Below are 21,967 nucleotides of genomic sequence, written 5' to 3'. Positions count from 1 at the left end.
TGAAGAGTTAGAACACAGCAGCAGAAAAACAGCAGCAGAAAAATGCCTTATTTCTCATATTTCAGTTAGGCTTACTGTATAATCCCCTTCATGAACTACTGATGATTAATTTAAAATGGCTAAGATTTTTGTTCCTACTGCTTTGATTGGAAGGCTTTCCCAACCTTGTCAGCTCTGTTAGTTAGGAACCATTCCATAACATTTAATGTACATGTTATTTTCAACTAGTTTATACCTATTTGATTTTGTTCCATTTTGTCAAAATTGTTAAGCAGGCATTTCCAGAACCACTGTGTATTTTTCTTCCTAATGCTTCGTAACAACCAGAAGAGTCCAAACTTTTATGACTGTTTGTCCTATATTACTAAGAATCAGCAAATAATTGCTAAATTGTTAAAGAATTCTTTCCTTTGCCACCTGTTACAAGCCTTAAAAAGCAAAATACATTATTGAATCCTTTAATATTCTAAAAAGTTTGCTAATAGCATTTTTTTAAATGATGAGCTTGCTAATAGCATTTTTTTAAATTATATGTTTGCTAATGCTTTGGCATATGTAAATTTATATGGCTAGAGGCACTGACTAGGAGGTTACAAAGGTAGGGTCACCAGTGAGAGGTTCTTACGTTTCAAAGTGAGAGATCACTTGGTTGCCTAATGTCCTGAGTTGCTTCATGTAAGGAAAGCATAAAAGTGAAAGGTGTTGATGTTAGAACTACTAATAAGGACAAGGAGTCTAGTCATCTTGAGAGTATCATTAGAGTGCTTGAAAAAATGTGGCTGTATCCATCACATTTATAGGGTTTGACACTACATTAATAACCATAATCTAACATCTGCTTGGTTTTAATATTGCTTCTGCATTAATTAATACTTTGTAATGCAATAGTTTATTTTGAGGGTCCTCCTGGGATTTTTCATATGATCTGTTACAAAAATAGAACTCCTTTCCTGTGCATTTCAAAGTCCATCCTGGGCAGTGGAATGTTTTTAGTACAACATTTGCACATCTATTAATATGCTGAAAAAAACTCAGATACAAATTTTCAAGCTTTGTAGTCTATGGTTAGCTAGCCTCTGCTCTTAGGCCTCTAAAGCGCTTGAATAATTTTCAAAAGTTGAGTCCTAACAGTATGTCATGTAAGTTTGCCGAATTAGGACACAAGTCTGTTTTCCACACCAAAATCATTCAGTGACCTGATCATCTGAAGTGCTCTGTTTTTATAGTTCTCATGGAAGACTCTAAGATGTATTTTTCAGAATTATCATCTTCAAGATTATTGCTTGTAGTAGCTTGAGTTTCCATAAAAATTGTTTAGAGACATTGTAATAAAATGAAGATGTCTAGAAAAGTTAACTTACTTGTCATATAAATGTTCTGAGACTTACAGTCTATAATAGAATTTTAAAAGTGCAGAAGCCAAGAGGTTTTAAGCAGAAAGAATCTTAAGTGTTGAAAATAATGTAATGACAACTAAACGGTAACAGGGAAGCCAATGCTGCCAGGTTTCCTCTCTTTTTCACAGGCTGGAGTGATAGCTTCCTCCTTTGTTTTTTCTTTCTGTTATTCTTAAGCCTGGATGAAAACATTCTGTCTAAAACGAGCTGTGCATGAAGTTTTAGTGGTATCTTACACAGTACCTGGCTACCTTAAACGTAGTGTTGGAGATAACAGATCTGAATAGGCAGGAGATCTTTGCACAACTGTGGGGTTGTTTTTTTTATTGCATCACCCACTAATTATCCTTGCCTCAAAGCAATAGAAAGTATGCAATTGGACCTCATATCTTAATATATCTTAAAATTGGTATCTTAAATTGGGCATCTTTAATTGGTCATTTTATAGCTAGTGTGATGCTTTGCACACTGTAACTCAAAACCAGGAGTTACTCCTAGGTTGTTACTTGATTTTTTTGTCACAGAACAACTCTGGACTGAATTTTTTTTTCCTCTGTCACAGTGTTCAACAGCAAACTATGCGTTTTAGTTTGTGAATTAGAATAGTGCTTAGCCCTCCACAGTAGTTAAAGTACTAAAGTTAAAATACATGTTGTGCCTATGTGTGTGGTAGGTGAAGACAAAGTAATGTTGCAGAATTAAGATTGGAGAAATGGTTGGTGTTTTGAATAACTGGTAATCAGACCCATTTTCTGATTCCTGTCTCGTTCTTTGAGGTTATCAGTATGAGAGCCAAAAGATGGTGTTAGGGGGAAAGCTAGGCGATGTAGCATCCTGTTTTAACACCCCAACTTGATGAACAGCCACACAGGCTTTAATTTAAAGAGTAATGCTGATTTTACAATCAGAAACAAAGCCCATGTCTCTAAATATGCTCTTCAAAACAGTAGTATTAGAAAAAAATATCTTAATTACAACAGTTTATAGCTAACAGTGCTGCTTGTGTCTCACAGAATGTCATACATCATACAGAGGTGTGAAGGCGTGTGTGCTTTTAGAGGTAGATATTGAAAAACAGGCTATATTTTTAGGTATAGAAGACCAGATGGTTTTTTCAGTTAATTTTCAGGGATTGTAAAGGCTCCTGGCTTTCCCATCTGAAGGAGGCCTGCCCTGGATGCAGGTCCCAGAGCCATCCATGGGGCCCAGCAGGTGCTTGGGGCAGCACAGTTGGTCTGGAGCGGGCAGCTGCGAAGGCGGGTCGTACAGAGGAAGCTGGGGCAATGGGAGAGTTGGGAGGTGATTTTGGGGGGAGCTCAGGGAAATAGGGGTCCTCTCAGGGTCAGGGGGTGTTAAGAGCGTGGAGTGGCTTTGTGAGATTAAGGTGTGTCTTATTGGTGGAAGGCAAAGAGGAAGGGGGACGTGGCGGGAGAGCGAGGGGACACGGGGAGCTGGTGTCATTGCTGGCAGACGGGCTGGTGAGGAGCAGAGCAAGAGCTACTGCAGCGGCAGGAAGGAGCTGCCGTCCTGTACGGATGAACTGAAGCCTCCCATGGCCTGTGTACTAGCTCAAGCTGAGCTGCTTCGTCTCCACTGCCTATCCCAGTTTATTCCTGTTTCCCAGGCTTGTAAATAACATTGCAAGTGATGGCTCAAGCTGTGAAATAGTGCAGTTTTAAGCAAGAAGAGGTAGGTCTTAGTACTCACAGGGTCATAGCGAAGAACGAGCGAGGTAGTGAGACTGCCTTACACTTAACTGCCCACTTGCTAGGGATGGGGTGAGAGTCCTGGCAGTATTGCCAAGATGCAGACACTTCACTTTTAGCTGCACAAAATATTAGCAAGTGTGGTAGCGTTAACAGCCAGCGCAGGGGAGTGTAAAGGCTCATCTGTTCCTCTTGGAATTGGACACAAAGCTCCCCTGGACTGCTGCAGTGGTCAGGCTCAGCCCACAGTCCTGTCGGTAGTGTCTTGGGGACACAAACAAACATGTAGGAATGCTGTCCCTTGTCAGGACTTTTCTACATCCTGTGACGGGCATGGCTGGACCGCCAGCAGCGCCGAGCGTGGTTTGGAGCATGCAGAAGGCAGTCCGTCCCGGGGAGAGCTGGTGCTGCACGGGAACGATATTGCGCGTCCGCGCATCACCCGGCAGAGGGCTCCCCTTCTAAGCTAATAAAATTCAGGCTTTATACCTGATTTAACGGAGAGCAAAATGCTTTGTTAATCACCATACTTAGGAATGCTGTATTCTTGGTTTTGGTTTTGACAGTAGTCTGTGCTTTATGTTTCTCAGTACCTAATCAAAAGTATGTGGTAAAACTGAAACAACATGTACGACATCATTAGAATTTTTTACAGATTGATATGTGTGTGTATTTGTATGTAAGTATGTGTAACACACACATGCAAGCCTGTCAAACCTGATCAGTTCTCTTCCTGCTTCATACGTCATTTTTTAGAAAAAAAAATGCTTCATAGATAGAAGAACACTGAGTATGACTGCAAAAGATAGTAGGCTGCTGACTTTCTGCAAATACAAATGTATAGATTCAATGGGCACCACTCAAGGTTTTGAAATTTAAATTTAAATAAAAGTTAAGATAAGGCAATTGTGTGCAAATGCAGGTGTGTGCCAGTATCTTTTTTTGACAAGACCCTTGATTCCCTTCTGCAGGATGATTAGGTACTCATTTTTGCACAACGCACTGGAATGCAAAAAAAAAATTGGACTTGGGAACAAAGCCTTATCTTTTACCTCTGTGTGGGTATCTGTGCTTTTTAAAATAATAAACACTTCAGTGAACAAGGTTTGGGTTGCCTTTTCTCCTTTGAGAATATGGTTCTGTATTGTGGCCCTATAAACCAAGAAGTGTTATCAACCCCTTCTGTAATTTTAACAGTAAATAGGAGGCATATCAGTTACTGCCAGAAGTTGGATTAGTTCAGAAACACAGATTACCATCTCCATTTGAAGTAGGCTGTACCTTTATGACTGTGCTGCTTTAAATTATATATAGAACTGACAATTATTCAAGTAAGCAAAGGCTAAAACTAGAAAAGCAAGGGATTGTTACAGGTAGAACCTAATCAATCAACTGTAAAACATCAAAAATGTACTGCAGATATTTGGGATTTCATTATTAGGTGCAAGTGGTGTTTTATAGCATAGGAGGATTTTGGTAGGTGGAGTGTTCAGGAGATGAAAACTTTTTCAATACCATTTGACTGCTGTAAGGAGCACAAGCAGATCTCAAGGAACAGAGCTACTAGGAGTTCTCACTGTTTCCAACAAGTGGGAAGAAAATATTAATCCCCTTCTTTCTCTGAACTAAATCTTGTGGTCTGCTTCTCCTTTCCCTTTGAATTTATTTCCGCGTAGAAGTATAGCTTGCAAAGAGGTTGACCTCTGTAGGCAAAGGGGAGCAGTCTCTTCAGTTCCTGCTCTGTTCCTTTAGCAAGTCTGATCTCCAGCAAACACTAAGGCAAGGAAAATGCATTTGACCTGAACAGCTCCCTCTCTGTACAGTCCCTTTTCCTGCCTGCCTGCCCAAGAACTGAACAATCCTGACATACTGGAAAACACCATGGATACAGACAGGTGGTTTTTCTACTGTTTTCAGTTTATAGGAAATGGATAAAATGCCTCACAGCATCATGCTAAGGGTCTTGAAGCAGCACCTGTAACTGCGATCCAGTGTGAGTGTGTAGGAGGCAGTGCTGTGCTTGCAAGCAGGCTATTTTCCTTGTACAGGGCTTCTCTGAGAGATCCAGCTCTTTTCAAGGAAGATTTTGATTCTGTTTTTTTTTTCTGCAGTCAGTTAGTTAGCCACTTCCTGTATTTGGCTGTTCATGGTGCTTTTCTCGACTTTAATACTGCACTCAGCAACCAGTGACAGAGACTATTTTAAGGCCTCTTACAATGGTCTTCTCATTTACTTAGCTAAAATGAGAAAGTTAGCCCTACATTGGCCACTTGTTAGCTGATGACAACTTTTACTTTGAATCTGGTTCCCCCTCCCCCACCTGAAATCCCTGGCTCAGCAAATATTTGAACCTGCCCAAGTTAATCATGAAACTAAGATCTTTATCTGAGAGAGACGTGCAAGCTACCAAGGGTGGTGGTTTGGGTTTTTTTTCCACAGTACTAAAGTCAGGTTCACTTTTTAATGATGAACCAGAGTAAGGGGATACCTTCTGCACAGCACAGAGCTTTAAGCAGTTAAGAAGAGAGAAGGGGCTTGGATTTTCTCACTGCATGTTACAGCTCTTTTAGGGATTTTTATGGAACATGGGTTGGAAAGCAGAGCAATCTCTTTTTCAGAATTTTTTTTTTCTTCGTTGCTTCAGAGAAGCTTCTTACTAAAAGGAGTTTTGGGGGGGGGTTAAACAAGATTTTTATAAGAGGAAACCAATTAATTTTTCAAGTTACTGGATTGTATTTTCAGGCTGTAATACAAGGGCAAGCATTTGCGATGCATAATTTACAAAGTAAGTGATTTTGAATTTATGTGTGTGTTTTCTTCATCACCTTGTGGAAGTATTGTACTATAACTGATTACCAGGTAGAGCTTTCATGGTCTTAAGATACGTGAATGAAAGTCAAGTACCTCAGTACCTCCCCAGGTTATACAGGGAACAGGGAATTGCCTGTCTGCCTCCTGTCTTTTCTTGCCTGCAAGCTAGGCTGGTCTGAGCTGAGCACTAACCTGATTATACAAGTGTAGGCAGTCCAAAATTTGGCCACTAGTGAAGCCCTGGAGAAGTAATTTTTCCTAAAAGCCTTTATTCAACAGAATAAAAAATCTTAGTGAACCCACATGAGACCTAAATGCAGCAATGTAGTCTTTGTAGGAAATCTTTATAACTTAATTTAAATAATTACCTTGGCAACTCAACTGTTTGGGTAGCAGGTGGGCTAAACCTCTAAGTTCAGTGTTTGGACTTGTGTCTGGGATAATTTTAAGTATCCTATTTCATTTTGGAAATGGTAGGAATCTTTGGAGCATGTCTACCTAAGCAGGGAGGGGAGAGTCTACTTCAGGATGAATTTAAGCTTGTTAACATATAAAGCAAACTAGCATGCATTTTTTGGTAGCTGTTGGTACTCCAGACATGTTCTTGTATGTTAATACTTGTCTAAAAGGGGTAAGCTGCTGAGGGGCACAGAGCCGGGGTAGGTATGTGTGAAATATTTGGGAAGGATATAAATTGTATTAATTTTTTTAATGAGTGTTTGTGAGATAGAGCACATTTCAGCCGCACCAGGATTTCTTACGATGTAGGCACAGATAGTTGCTACAGCTACTCTTTGTTGTGGTTATTTTTGGTATCTGGTTTTCTGCCCCCATAGATTATAGCAAGTATAAAGCACTCACATTGCTTTACATAGCATTCTGCTCTGGAATTAATAGTCTATTCTGTGCATGTTTCTTCCAAGAGGTCTGAGAGAGTTACAGTCAGCGATGGGGGGGAGTTAAGAAGGAATATTTCTAAATGGTAGGAGGATACTGATGACATAAAGTCAAGTGAGGAATGAGACACTGACAAGGGACTCTTGCTTTTAAAAACAATTAACTTGATAAATATCTCAATGAGAACAGGGTAGAGAAACAGTGTGAAAAGGCAGACTAAATCTTTGTGTATCCTGACAGACTGGATTTTTATGTTCAGCAAAATCACTTTTCAAGATCTTGCTCAGTTTTGACTTTCTTCCACGGTTTAGGCAAGTCTGCTGAATGTAAGATTACAATATTTGGGTTTTAGATTTCAAAATGAGTTAATCTAGATTGTTTGGAATTGCATTTTATTATAAAATTATAAGGGAAGGAAGACACCTCTGCAGTAAGTGCATTTTATATAATAATATCAAGTATATCAGACCTGTGTGTCCATTAAAATAATTGAAATCTGCACAGTTTAAAATTATCATCCATATTTCGTTATGAGGAGATATATAAGTCTGTGTGTGTATGTATATGTAAAATGAGTGTGTATTGGATACACACACACACACACACACACTCATGCTCTTTTCCATTCGGCATCTTTAGTATGTGCAGTAGGTCCAGAAGCCTTTTAAAGCTTTTTGAATGGTAAACTTCAGGCATCGAAACAGGAGAATGCAACTGAGATGTGACCGACCTACTTCTAAAGGGAGCTGCCCTGTGTGTGAGTGTGCATGTGTTGTGTGCGCTTGTGTGTAAGAGCTACGTGCTGCAGCATATCAGCCTTTTGTCATCCTGCCAGGTTTGGACTGTACCATGCTGCAAAGTCAGGAAAATGAGCCACGAACACGGCGAGGAGAGCCCACTCGCTCCTTTTGTTTGCAATATCAGGTTTATATTGCAGTTCTGCTAAATGTAGATTCTTTCTGAAACTGAAATTGTTTTAAGATTAATGTAGAACAAAATGATGAAACAGGAGTGGTCTGGTGACATTATTTTGACATGATTGGCTGAGGATTATGATGTAATAGGTTACAGTGCAGCCCCTTATAGGTTTTAAAATGAATTCCAAGACACCATTACAAAGAGAGCCTGACTCTTTTCTTGTATCTGAGCTTACTCAGTGAAACTCATACAAATGTACAATACTGTTTGGAATATGGAAGAACTGGATATAGAATATCCTAAGACAGATATAAATTGTGGCACAGACTTGATGTTTTACATAGAAATGGATCCACCAGGTAAAACTGCAGTCTTATTATGGAAGACTTAATTCATTTTGGTCTTTACAATAGCTGCTGAAAAATTCTTAGTGGATATGTAGGATTTCTTTACTTTGACATTGATACAAATTGTTGTTCTTTTTCCTTTCTTTCATAAATTAGAATTAAATTGTGGTTTAGTGCATGGTTATAGTAATTAGAATCTTAACCTGTAGAAATACCTGTCTGCTTACTTAACTGAATTTTTACTGAATTTACCTGTTTTTTGATTTTATTCTGTCAGATGTCATTCTAGTTCTGCTATTATATCAAAAATTTTGTATTTCTTTTATTATTATTTTTGCTATATCTGTTCCACACTGTGACTAAAAGGAGATGCTATAGTAACACTTTTCTTGCCTGAAACAGTGATTGCAAATCATTGTTTTGGATTGTTTGAGGAAAAAACAGATTTTAAAATCTAGCAATAGTAATTGAATACCTGATATCGCATCATTTTTTCATATCATATAAAAATATTATGCTATTTTGATATTCATTGTGACTTTAAAACATTGTATTTTGTAGCCTATCATAATATATAGGACAGGGACGTCTGTAAGGAATGATGTACTTACTGGAGAACTAAAAGAGCTGGGTTGATTTTTAATCCTGATTCCAATGTAGTCCCCCTTGCTACTAAGTCAGGAGTGCTGCAGTATCTTCTCCGGCACCCGCTGGTATACATATACAGCTTTGACATTGAGAAAAGGGGGATGTGGTTTTTAATCAGTCCTGGCATTTGGAACACTATTTATTCTGTAGGATACTAAGATTAACACAAGGGATATTTGGGTCACAGATGGGTTTCTTAAAGTGTTTTTTTGGCAAATCATCGCACAGAATGCTGAGGATCACAAAACCCCAATTCTTCTGCTTAAAATACACAGTATTGCTGTGGGTTTGCATCTCTTATTACTCAGCTTCTAGGTGAGGAAGCAGCACTGTTCTTCTAAGATCATTACATAGGAGGAAAAAAAAAGAAATTTTCTATGTTTTGTTATTTATATTCACCTGAAGATAGTGGAAGAAGGTAAAAGCAAACTTCAGATTTTTTTTTTCTCAAATGCTTTCTTCACAGGGAGAGGAGATGAGTATGGTGTTAGATTTTGCTTAAAATATATTATTGCAAGAGTAACATACTTCTTTGAAATGTACATCTTTCTTGTTGAATTATATTGTTTTCAGTAAAATATCTTGATTCCTCTGATGTCTTTTAAAGACTGTTAGTGATGGAAAACTCTATTTTGTAACTTTTCTTTTTTTTTTTTTTTTCTCATTCCTGTAATAATGTGTAATTTCAAGGAATATATGGTCAGGTTTCCAATCAGTTATAATCAACTTTTTTTTTTTCCCTTTCATCTGCAGCACTGCCTCCTAAGCCACCGAAACCTAATACTGTAACTAACAACGGCATGAATAACAACATGTCATTACAAGATGCTGAATGGTACTGGGGAGATATCTCAAGGTAAATCAGCTCAAGACATGTATTTCTTATGTTTGGCTTTATGGCTATGCTATTCTGTGTGTATATATTATGCTTAAGTATAGAAAAATTACAGTTCTAAGAACCATTTTAGGATATTTTCCAACACAAACGTATTACGTTTTTTTATTCCAAACATGACTACAATATTACTGGCAGTCAGTTAGGATGTAGTATGTGAAATAATTGTTCTGTTACTTTAAGACAGCTATATGAAATGCTAGCATGAAAGGACAACACCAAGAAATAAGTATTTTCTTCCTGTCTTTCATCCAGAACCTCAACTGTAGGCACAATAGTTAAGAAGCCAGACTAACAAGTACCATATATTAGCAACACTTTTAACTGTACTATATATAGGTACTTTAGACCAGCACTGGCTACTCCAATTGTGCAGGCTTGTATGAACAAGCAGAAAGACCTTTGCATAAATATAATTTTGTCCAGCGTGAGAGGACATAGAATATACCAGTTTTATATTCCAGTTGTTCTCCAGCAATGTTAAATAAGCTATTAAATAACTGTATTTATTAATATGGAGATCAAGAAGGCTTCTAAAACCACTTGTTTTAAAACAGAAGAATTTAGAGCACGGTAAGAGGATAAATGAGTGAGAAGTAGCTGAAATGATTGGTTACTTTTGCTTTCATTTTAGGGAAGAAGTAAACGAGAAGCTTCGAGACACTGCTGATGGTACCTTTTTGGTACGAGATGCTTCAACCAAAATGCATGGGGACTACACACTTACACTAAGGTAAGATTAGTTATGCTAGGTTTGTAATACTTGACAGTAAAATGCAATACTGCATTTAAAATACAGTGTTCTTTAGGAAATAGTACTTGAAGTATGCCTAACTTTTCAACAAACTTTATTTGCAGGAAAGGAGGAAATAACAAATTAATCAAAATATTTCATCGAGATGGAAAATATGGCTTTTCTGACCCATTAACTTTCAACTCTGTGGTCGAGCTAATAAACCACTACCGGAATGAATCTCTAGCCCAGTATAATCCTAAACTGGATGTAAAATTACTGTATCCAGTATCTAAGTACCAGCAGGTAATTTGGTCTATTTTCTTTGTGTTTCACTTAAATACAGAGAAATTACTGCAGACTGGGTAGTCATTTATCATGAAGAACTTCAGCTCTGTTAATATTAGAAAAAATAAAGTGGGTATAAAAATGGATATTTTTGTTTAAAACCAACTCCACAGTTTGCATATAAATAATTAAAACTTTAAATACTGCAGATACCATATTAAGAAATAAACTTACTTTAATAAATATCCCACTTATCAAAGATGAAATATATCAGTATAAAGCTGAACACTTGCAATGCAAAATTGCTATTTGTCATTAACTTCTCATTTGCATATTATGCATGTAGCATATTATAATATATATCCATATTGATGAAAGAGGAGTCACATTTACTATGTAACTATCTAGGCATTTTTAAGCCCTTTTATCCTGAAAATCTGTGCAATATAATTTGTTTCTTTATGGAATATCTTTCCTTCTGCTCATCATTCCAGGATCAAGTTGTAAAAGAGGATAGCATTGAAGCAGTGGGAAAGAAATTACATGAATATAATACCCAGTTCCAAGAAAAAAGCCGAGAATATGACAGACTCTATGAAGACTACACAAGAACATCTCAGGTGAGCTAGATTTGAAACAAAAGGGAGAGTGGAAGACTTCTGTAGATTTAGAAGAATATTATTGTAAATTCATACTGCCATCTTCCTCCATCTTCCTCTCCTCCCTGCCACCACTGCTGATGCCCAAAGGAGAAAACATACCTGATGTGCTTGCTCCATATAGTAGAATTGCTTACTCACATTTGAACAGTCACCACCCGTAACCCAACCTACCCTGTGCCAAAGTCTGACACCTGCATCCAAAGCCAGCACAGAACTATCTTGATTTACCAATACTTCTGCATACTGACCTCATCAAGCTGAGTTACGGCTTTCAAGGCACGTTTGCAGGGAAGCACTGTTTTTTGTTGCTAGTTTTTGAAGGGTCTGGTTTCATCTATCCAGGGTAGAGAGATGGCATGTGTAGATAAAGTGCAGTAACAAAAAGATGCCTCTGTCCTTTCAACTTAATCAGTCATTAGCCAAGTCTTGAAGTGCCAGTGAATTAGTGCAGTTTTACAAACCCAGAATCAAGACTGCTTATTAAAATGAGCAGGAAATATGCCTGAAAATAATTGAAGAAAGGCGAAGAAGTGCAGACAACTTCAATTAATGACTTAAAAGACTTGGCTATCGACTAGCTATGTAGGGGCAGGAGGATGGACTAGATGACCTCTTGAGACCTGTCCAGGCCAGTATCTCACACTTTTATTTCAGAAAGTCAGATGTGCCTCTTAAGGACATTAGTTGATACAAAGGGCAAAGTGCGTTGCCATAAGGCTCTAATGGTCACAAATAAAACTTACTTACACCAAACAAAGATTGTAGCTAGCTCTTTCTCTAGCAATTTTTCTTTCTTGGAAAACCTCAGCATGGAAAGCCTCATCACGGTAGCCTTTTGCACAGGGCTGTTCTCTCTGTGTTATAAGGCTCTGCAGACAGAATGCATTCTGGTAAAGGAATATTGAAGTCTTCTTTTACAATATACTGAAGTGTTTCTGTGATACAACCAATAAGTCATCCCCTCTGTCTGATAACAACTGTAATAACAATTATTTTATTTTCAGGAAATTCAAATGAAAAGAACAGCTATTGAAGCATTTAATGAAACAATAAAAATATTTGAAGAGCAGTGCCAGACACAAGAAAGATACAGTAAGGAATACATTGAAAAATTTAAACGGGAAGGAAATGAAAAAGAAATACAAAGGTCAGTATTTGTATTTGCATTTCAAATTGTATTATTTTGAAAGAAGAAAAAATGCCAAGTATAGATCTGCCTAAAACTAAAGCAAGATGGCAATTTTAAAGTTGTTCAGTTGTAAGCAAAAAAGACTCAAATGGGGTAGATGTGAACTTGCAAAATGTATAGCTACATCTAGAGAAATAATCTGTTCTCTTAAGTATCTACACTGCTAAATAGCAGATTAGAAAATCATGAATAACACATCATCAGAGTGTAACCTACCACATTATTCCATTCAGAATTATGCACAACTATGAAAAACTGAAGTCTCGAATAAGTGAAATTGTGGACAGCAGGCGTAGATTAGAAGAGGATTTAAAGAAGCAAGCAGCTGAGTATAGAGAGATAGACAAGCGTATGAACAGCATTAAGCCAGACCTCATACAGCTGAGGAAGACAAGAGATCAGTACTTGATGTGAGTATCATTATGAATTAACAAAAAAAATTTTAAGGTTTTTTTTCTATTGGTATCCAGCTTCTGTGACTAAACATTAATTTTATTTGCATTTATTGTTCAGGTGGCTGACTCAAAAAGGTGTTCGGCAAAAGAAGCTAAATGAATGGCTTGGAAATGAAAATACAGAAGAGTGAGTATTAAAAGATTTAAATATTTCTGGTATTTCAAATCATCTTACACAAAAGTGAGATAAAGCATATTTAATTCCTGGACCACACAGAGGAAATACCAAGCCTAGGTCTCCAGTAACAATGCACACTGTTAACACATGGCAGCCTACATAATGCAAGTATTAGAAAGGACTCTGTCTCACCCCCTACGCTCCATTAAGTGCATTATCAGGTTACTATAGCAAAGCACCAGAATATAACCTGTGTCTTTATTCTTACCAGCAAAATGAAGATCATAAGGTGTTAGAATCTTATAGAGATGCCATATGGATGGATAAATTGTTCATAAGGTCTCTTAGGCATGGGCAGGCTTTTTCCAAATTTCAAATGTTGGTACCATGGTGCTATCTAGTATAGTGGCACCCGCATCAGTATACCACATTGCTATTGGAGATAATAAAATTGTATATGCTGAAGAGTGGTCCTTCTCTGGTTCTGTGGTCTGTTTAATTTTTCTGGGAAGTGGAAGGCTAGTGTTCTGTCATTTCAAGCAATGGAGTTTACTCTAAGTTCTGAGAGGGGCTTGGCTAATAAATACATTTCACTTCATTCCTGGGAAAAAAGCAAAAAGCACCTGGGTGGTGTGAATGTAGACCAAATTTAAACAAAAGCAAGCCACAAAATAATATCAAAAGTGTCGTAAGAGTGAAGAATGAACAAATAGAAAACCAAAGTTGTCTGAGTAATATATCAACATTTTCTGCCTTTGTAGTTTCTTGTGCATGCCTTTTACGCTGCCTGACTGGCTGAACATACAGCAAAAGCAGCAGACTGACAATGACTGTTTAGTGGATCTACATTCTAGGCTTGCCCACATCTATTTTAATGTGGCTTGGTTTATTGAGTCTCATACTGTTATCCTGGAAATTGTGCATCTCTGCTGTGGCTGCACTGGTAGAAGCAGGGGATAAAAATGGCATACACATTTTAAAACAATGTTGTTTACTAAGCCTTAGCACAGCTCAAAGATGGTATGATGGAGAATATGTAGGCACCTGTTTCCAGTAGTACTCCCATCACTTAAACAGTAGACAAAGAATAATGCCAGACCATGGTTTTAGTGTAGCGTCAAAATAGTAAGTGAAACTGTTTAAAGAAAATCTTCCTTTTCTCTCACTCTGTGATTCTCCTTGCCAGTGAGTCTGGTAAGTGCTCAGGTTTCTGCTGAAAAATTAAACTTTCAGAATATGACTTTTTTTCTAAAGCTATAATGCAGAAAAAACCAATATAATGAGCAGCAGGAAAAATGCGAATCGCTTTCTCTAGGTTCTGACTGAAAATAGAGCCATTGCTGAATGCATTTGAATATCATGCAGGACAAAGGAGTACAATAGGATAAGGGACTAGAGAGACTGTCATCTGAAACAAAAGAAAGCTTCTTCTTTCTGAAAAATTGAGTTCTGTGTGAGATTGCTGACTTCTGTAGACTACTTTGAGAATCTTCAGAAAGAGAATGTGGATGAGTGAGAAGTCATGTTTTCTTAGACCAAGGAAAACTGATTAAAAACCTATTACAGAGAGAATAAATGCATTAGCCAAACACAGACTGATTGCAAGCTGAGCAGAAGAGGCAGGGCCCACCAGTGCAGGCTACTGGGGGAGTGAGGAGCTCTGGAACTGCAGAATATCAAAGTGGTGTCCACACAGCTGATCCAGAGACATCTTCTTTCATGGTGGGCTTTAGCTCAGAGGGTTCTCTGTAACTCTGAACCAGCTTTATAGTTGGTGGCTGTTTGGATAGAGAAAGCCGTATATTATATGCTCTTCTCATAATCTGGTTATAGGGAGAGAGAAGGCACTCTACTATTCCACCCTTTCCACAGAGCCATCTCCCCTATAAATAAATAACCTGTCTACCTGTACAACTGTTCACAGCTTTCCCAAGCAGCAGCTGTAGTTGATACATTGCATGATTTTTCACTGCTGACCAAGTGTTCTGATCTTTGGAAATGAAGCCGACTCAGAGGGTATTGATTTCATTGGGCTTGCCATTTACCAAAACAGTGAGCAATGGTAGCAGTACTGAAGTGCTCACAGCAGGTTCTGAAAGATAGCACAGCATCCTTTTTTATCCTTCTTCAGATTTACATGAGTGTTTTTAAAAGAAACAAGAACCAGAACTTTAATTTTATTTTTATTCAGTGGTTTGAATGGTGCAGTATTACGTGGTTTACAATCCCTAGTTTTACCAGGGAGGCATCCTACTAACTAACCACTGACTTACTTGTTTTTAAGTAATGTGAAATGGGGACTACTTAATTCATGAATTTTGCTCTGCTATGTGTTTCACAAACACATTTTGTCCTATTTCAACAGCCAATACTCTATGGTGGAAGATGATGAGGACTTGCCCCATCATGATGAGAGAACGTGGAATGTGGGAAATATCAACAGAAGCCAAGCTGAAAATCTGCTGCGGGGAAAGCGAGATGGAACATTCCTTGTTCGAGAGAGCAGCAAACAAGGCTGCTATGCCTGCTCTGTTGTGTATGTACCCTAATTTGTGAATGATGTAACCAACATTTGAGGGACCTACCTTGAGCCAGGGGCAGCAAGACACTTGCATATGCATGGATCCCACTGGACCTTAGAACCAGACCAACAAGTCCTGAGGCCATCCTTATTGCTGCTCCATTTCCTACACAGCTCAAACCTTTGCCACTCCCACAGATGAGCCTCACACGGATGCACTCCTTTCTGTGCAGCTGCTACGTCCTGCCTATCTTCTGCCTCCCTAAGCTAACACAACATCTGGGAATTTGGGTTTAACCTAGGCTTTTACCATTATCCCACCACAGAAGACAGGAATTCTATGTAGTGACTAGCATCTTAAGATTTATTGCCAATACCTTATTTTCTAGCTTAACTTTACTGTACTGACAAACTAAAAACTGGTTGTTTTTTTTCCTCTTTAGGGTGGATGGAGAAGTAAAGCACTGTGTGATAAACAAAACACCTACTGGGTATGGATTTGCAGAGCCATATAACTTGTACAACTCGCTCAAAGAACTGGTGCTACATTATCAACACACATCACTTGTGCAGCACAATGACTCTCTCAATGTCACACTAGCCTACCCGGTATATGCACAGCAGAGGCGATGAAGATCTTAATACTCTGGGTTGTTTGGTTTTTTTCTAAAGGAAGGATTTGACAACATTGAGGCCTCTGGAGAGAAAAGGCTCCTTTCAGCCTTACTCAAGAATTTGAGCTGCAGTATCAAAGCTATCTGTCTTCAGATGGGACTAGAGCTTTCCTTCACAACTGCAGTGGCAGAGATCACAGTATTAAGCTGTGAACGTATGTTTCTAATCTGAAGTGCTTTTTTTTTTTTAATTGAGAAAAGAAAAACACAAGAGAAAGAAATCCAAACCTGATCTCCCTGCAGGGACATAGAGGCCTTTAACCATGGTGCTTGTTTACGACCACTTCTCAAGCTTTACCAGCTAGAACATTGGATTCTCCAGACACAAGGTATAAGATGTCTTTGTCATTTGGTTATTGGAATTTCGTGGTCACGACCTGGCTTGGATTTGGTGTTGCTGCACTCAGTGGATCCAGACACACAGCATTGTGGATTTTTTGGTTTCTGGTGAATGATATGTAGCAGAATGGCACTTTCATTTCTAAGGGACACTTTAAAAGGACTTCAGTTACAGTATGTTGTTCAGAGTAATTGTAATAGCAAAGTGCCAGGAAGTGTTTTGTTTAGACGTTTAAAAATCCTGTTTTAAGAATATATTTAAGACTGAAGAAAACAGGACTTTCAATGGCATACAGTATATAATAATGTACATAGTATTGGATGACTAACTATCATTGATGGAAACTTATCAATACCAAACTGCTTCTCTTTTCCCTTTTCTGTTTGCTGAAAGCTGAATTCTTAGACCATGCTATGCAATACTGAATTTTATTTAGGCTGTAGTCTTCTCTCAAGCATATCTACAGGTTAAGCTTGTTTTTCTTTCTTGTTTCCTTGTCTTCTTTTTTCTTTCTTTCTTTTGCCTGAGAATATTTTTTCTGATTATTATTTTTTGTTATTCATTTTGTTGTTTGTGGGTTTTTTTAAAATGTACAGGAAGCCAGCAAGTGTTGGCTTCACAATTAAAACTATGAAATATTTTACAATTTTCTTTCTATAGAATATTGAGCTACTAGCTCAAAATTTTAAAAGTTCGTAATTTTTTTTTGACTAAATATTTTGTTGGGCAGTGCCTGATAAGCTTCAAAGCTGCTTTATTCAATTAAAAATATATGGACATTACAAAATATCACTGAGTCCAACAATATTGTTTCAGAGATATCTTTAGAATACGGTACCACACAATGTTTGCTTCTTGAAGCATTTTGAACTTCTATCATGATTGTCTTTGGATTTGGAAGACGAAAAATTGTTTTTCCTTCTCTGATAGTGATTGCAGAAAAACCGGGAAATTTGGCTACTGCCGTAGATAGTTTGGATCTCCTAATGAATCCATTCTTCATAGTAAATAAATGACTTCTTGACCTACAGTGGCAGAATTTTTGTCAGCATGTGAAAGTATTTTCATTTCATATGAAGGAAGTTTCTCTAATTTGTTGCCTAGGTTTGTTTTTTGGAATAGTATTGGGAAAAAAAAGCTCCCACCTTTACTGAGAACGTTTGGATACAACATAGAGCTAATAAGACTGGAAAATGTCTGTTTTGAAAATGATTAGGCTATCATATTTAACATTTTGGATTTATTTTCATGAGTTTGTAGGCTGAGGCAATATCAAAGTGAACACTTCTATAATTTCAGGCACCAGAGACTTACAGAATTATGGTTTAGTTAAAGGAAACAAACACATGAATCCCATTAAAGCAAACTTACTAAGAATACTGGGACAATTCACTGTGGGTGGTTTGCAATGGTTATTTATTGTCCTTACCACTGAGGAAATTCATACATTGCAAACTGATAAAGTAATGAAGTTCACAGACATCTTGGAAAAGTTTTGACTAAGTGAACATATGAATTTATTCTTCCCCCAAGATGCAAAGGCAAGACCCATTACTATTGAAGAGAGCTATACACACAATCAAGAGTAAGACCCATGGAGCTCTCTCATAATAGCTCTGTTTTAGAGATACATGTGTTTTAATTCAAAGTATGCAGTGCTTATTAAGCTATCAGAAATAATAAGAAATTTGCCAGTCTCCAGTAGTTTTTATATTATCTTTTAATTTTTACATTATTCCTTCATTTCTGAGGCTATAAGGCGTTTGATTTTATTTTGATTTTGTGCTTTTTTTTTTTTTTGGTGGGTTGTCTTTGGTTTCCTATAGATGTATTTTCTTACTAGAATTTATATCAGGAAACAAGATTTAACCAACATTAGTGTTTCAAGGTAGTCACCACTTATAAAATTACTCTGAATGCTTTTTCTGAATAGAAGTTTAGTCTTCATCCCTTCCCTTCCTCATTCCACACTCTTTTCAGGCCTGTAGGACCATGTAAATTTGGTTTACTAATAACTGGTTTTTACTATGAAAAGCACCAACAACTACTCTAGCATGCCAGTTATACTACTGTGCTTGAAGTTACAAATTAGTTCAATATACAACAATTTAACACTTGTAGCAATTCAAGATATTCTTTGGACATATATTAATTTTTGAATGTTAAGTATTTTAAGAGTAAAATTGTATTTTTTTCTCTATAAGCAAAATATATGTAATCTGAATTGATGTTTCACGTAGCATTTGTCAAGAAATTTTATCGTAGTTAAGGCATTTGGATCTAATTTTCCTCATATTAATAAAACCTCTGCTATGTTAGTGGGCCATATCCTTAGTATGCCCAGCCTAGGATGGAGTATCATTTGTTCCTGTCATGCTGTACAACTTCTCTTCATCTGTGGCTGTAGCAGAGGAAAAAAAATAGTGTGTGTGCAAATTTGACACTTGCTTTTCTTGCACAAGCAACAATGAGAAATAAGCACTATATTGTAAGGATTAGTGCTTATGGCTTCTTAAGGGGATATTCTGCCTACACAGGGTCTGTGCAATCTGCAAGGATCACTTACGCCCTCAAATTGGCATGAGTGGGTTTTCACTGGTACTTATGTATTGTGTGGCCTCTGCATTTCCCTCCCTCCTTAATGCACAGAGCTAAGTCCTGCCAAAGGCCCTATTCACTGCAGAGTTGTTTGTCCTTAATGTACCATATTGTTCACTCCAGTTTTGATTTGATCTCAAACAGACTAATATACACAGAAAAAAAGCACGTGGATATAACTGAAGAAACACGGTGCTTTTCTGTATTTCTATTGACATGTAGTTTTTCCATCTAATATAATTCAAGGGTGGGTTTTGTTTTGTTACGTTTCTTTGGTTTGGGGAAATTTTGTTTTACTTTAAATCCTTGAGTTTTGCTGCACTGCAGCAGCACTTTCACAAGGCCTTTGAAAGGTACAAGACGTAACACAGAGAACCAAAACCCACAAGCAAAATTAGGAGTTTCTGATTTTCTTAAGTTGAAATTTGAATTTGCAGATTTGGGGATATGTATCTGTGCACATGCGTGCACACTTGCTGTGTTTATGTATGAATAGATCCCAGTATAGGTGCATTTTCACCAAACATGATCATTTTGCTGAATTCAGTAAGTGATATCATTAACTTTGTTTAAAGACACACACACATGCACACTAGACCTTTGTGGGTGCAGCATGTTTCCAAATACAGTTAGAAAACTGAGTTTCTGTGTTGTTGGATATTTTCTTAAAAAAAAAAAAAAAAAAAAAAAAAAAAAAGCTTGTCTGTATGGTTCAGTTATCTAAGAAATCTTGTCAAGCAATCTGTAAAACCAAATCTTCACATTTTCTATTTGGTGTCAACTGTTCTGTAGTGAAGAAATGGCTTTGTCTTGTAATTGGCAATGAAATAATAATGCTTGGGAAAACATTCAGATGCTTCTAATGGGGAAAACCTCTGCCAATTTTCACACAGTGCTTTTGCTATGCATGGTATTAAGTTGGGAAAGTGAATCCTGATACTATTTTTTTTCAGGGTCACTTTAGAAATGGGCAGCTCAAAGCACAATGCCTCCCATGGGACAAGGTTCCAAAATGCAATTTTTTATGTAGAATCATGTTGTATTTACTGCAGTTGAAGACTAAACTGCACTGTGGGAGTTGGTAACGTTACATTGCACTTGTCCTAATGAGATTGCATTAGCTGCCCAAGATGCTGCTATTTTTTTTTATTCTTGTTTTTAAAAATAAAGCTCTGTTCTGTTAAATGTCTTTAAAACATTAAGATTACTTTGTTTTAAAATGGTCTTTGAGGAGGTGGAGGGTAAAGTGGGTTGTAAATTGCCTTTACAAGGCAACAGTGAAAACATGCCTCCTTGAAATTTTGTTCAAGCTATAGAGTTGATGGAGCTGTGTCTTGTTTTTAAGTTGCTTTAAAAATTGTAATAAGTCTTCAAGCAAAATAAAAGTTGTTTTGAAACTGCATTTCAGTTGTTGAGGCTTCACTAAGGACCGAGATGTTTATTTACCAGCATCCTTGGCCAACTCTTCCTATCTGTATGTGGCCTACTTTGAAAATGAGACCCAAATGCTCATATTATTAGAGGGAACCAGGGAGAAAATAATTTCAGCTGACTCACAGCCATCCTATGTATTGAACTGAATGGAGTAGTTGAGTAGCTCCAAAATAGTCTTGTGCCAAACAGTGCCAAAATGACAGTTCTGGTCATCTCATACTCCTGCGAAAACAGCACAACATTCATGATCTGTGATCTGCCTATTACACTCAGATGAAGTTCTGGTTCTTCTGAAATCAGTGTGTGTTTTGTCACTGGTTTCCATGAAGCCAGCCTGTCAGCCTTTGTAGCTAGAAGTCATCTACCAGCTTCATGGCTGCATCTAATAGTGAAAACCAATGTAAGAATGAAGAAGAGGGATTAAGTAAGAAGGTGATTGGGCAAGACCAATTCTGAGCATTGTTTTCTTCCCCTCGTTATTGGTATGTGGTATCTGACTTCTTTGAGCCCATCCATATCTTGCCCCAGGAGAGGTCCTCCAAAGAAGTCAGCCAGCCACTCTGGAAGCAGAAAGAGATTCCTATTCCCATTCTGTCCAAGGTTTCCATTCCAAAATCTGCCCACATTTTGCTTGCACTAGTCACACAATACTCCCTGACCGGGGTACTCAGGTAGCACAGGCTTAAAATAATTTTTAATAATCACAACATTGTCACTGGCCCTTAGATGTTCTTATAAGAAACTTAGATTAAAGGCTATTATATTGTTAGCCAGCTTAATAGAAAGTGAGGCTAGATCTCCAGTGAACGTATAGGTTGCAGTTTTTCTCAGTGAGTAAGCTGATTCTTCAACAGACACCAAGTTTATCTTACTCCTGCTCCCTGAACTGACGTTAAGCAACACAAACGCTTCTGCAGCCATAGAGCTAAACATCTAAAAATCAGGTTACCTAGGTCATAAATCACGCATTGTCCATCACCAGCTATTGAGAGAAATTAAGACTGGCTGATCATAATCTGCAGAAATCTACAGACCTCTTGCCTGTATCATATGTTGTATAGAAATCACTCTTGGCAGACTGGAAAAATCGTTTGCAAAAATGTCATTCTATTTTTGCTATCTGCAGACAAACACACCCCTACATTCCCTCTCTGCTTTCTTGCTAAGTCTTGATGGTCATTTCTCACAGGGAATATGAAAAACTGCTTAAATCTGTCTTTGTGCAGCTACAAGGGGGTGAGATACGTTTAAAGGCTTGGGAATGCTCGTCGTGGTGTTTTTTCTCCCCAAGGTGCTTGACTTGTGCAAAGTCGTGTGCGAGTAACTTCACACAAAT

The 21,967-nt window shown here is 37.6% G+C and overlaps 1 protein-coding gene across 6 annotated transcripts in view; it reads left to right on the top strand.

Moving 5' to 3' along the window:
• The window catches only part of PIK3R1 (phosphoinositide-3-kinase regulatory subunit 1), a 60,693-nt gene extending 40,094 nt beyond the window's left edge, over nt 1-20,599 (top strand). For 3 of the 6 annotated variants that reach the window (XM_030005188.2, XM_041121130.1, XM_030005191.1), the window contains 9 exons: nt 9,478-9,580; nt 10,254-10,352; nt 10,478-10,658; nt 11,135-11,260; nt 12,307-12,449; nt 12,725-12,901; nt 13,005-13,073; nt 15,430-15,600; nt 16,029-20,599. In XM_030005188.2, the coding sequence (XP_029861048.1) occupies nt 9,478-9,580; nt 10,254-10,352; nt 10,478-10,658; nt 11,135-11,260; nt 12,307-12,449; nt 12,725-12,901; nt 13,005-13,073; nt 15,430-15,600; nt 16,029-16,218 (1,259 nt within the window). In that variant the 3' untranslated portion in view covers nt 16,219-20,599. Of the gene's footprint in view, nt 1-5,564; nt 5,889-7,897; nt 8,089-9,123; nt 9,143-9,477; nt 9,581-10,253; nt 10,353-10,477; nt 10,659-11,134; nt 11,261-12,306; nt 12,450-12,724; nt 12,902-13,004; nt 13,074-15,429; nt 15,601-16,028 lie in introns of those variants that run through there. The other 3 variants (XM_030005193.2, XM_030005192.2, XM_030005194.2) reach the window with 3 other exon arrangements.
• Nucleotides 20,600-21,967: the final 1,368 nt, after the last annotated feature.

This window comes from Aquila chrysaetos, chromosome Z (genome assembly GCF_900496995.4).
Source record: "Aquila chrysaetos chrysaetos chromosome Z, bAquChr1.4, whole genome shotgun sequence".
Lineage (NCBI taxonomy): Eukaryota > Metazoa > Chordata > Aves > Accipitriformes > Accipitridae > Aquila > Aquila chrysaetos.
Note: the sequence above shows the minus strand (reverse complement) of the source record. Positions and strands in the feature narration are given on the sequence as shown.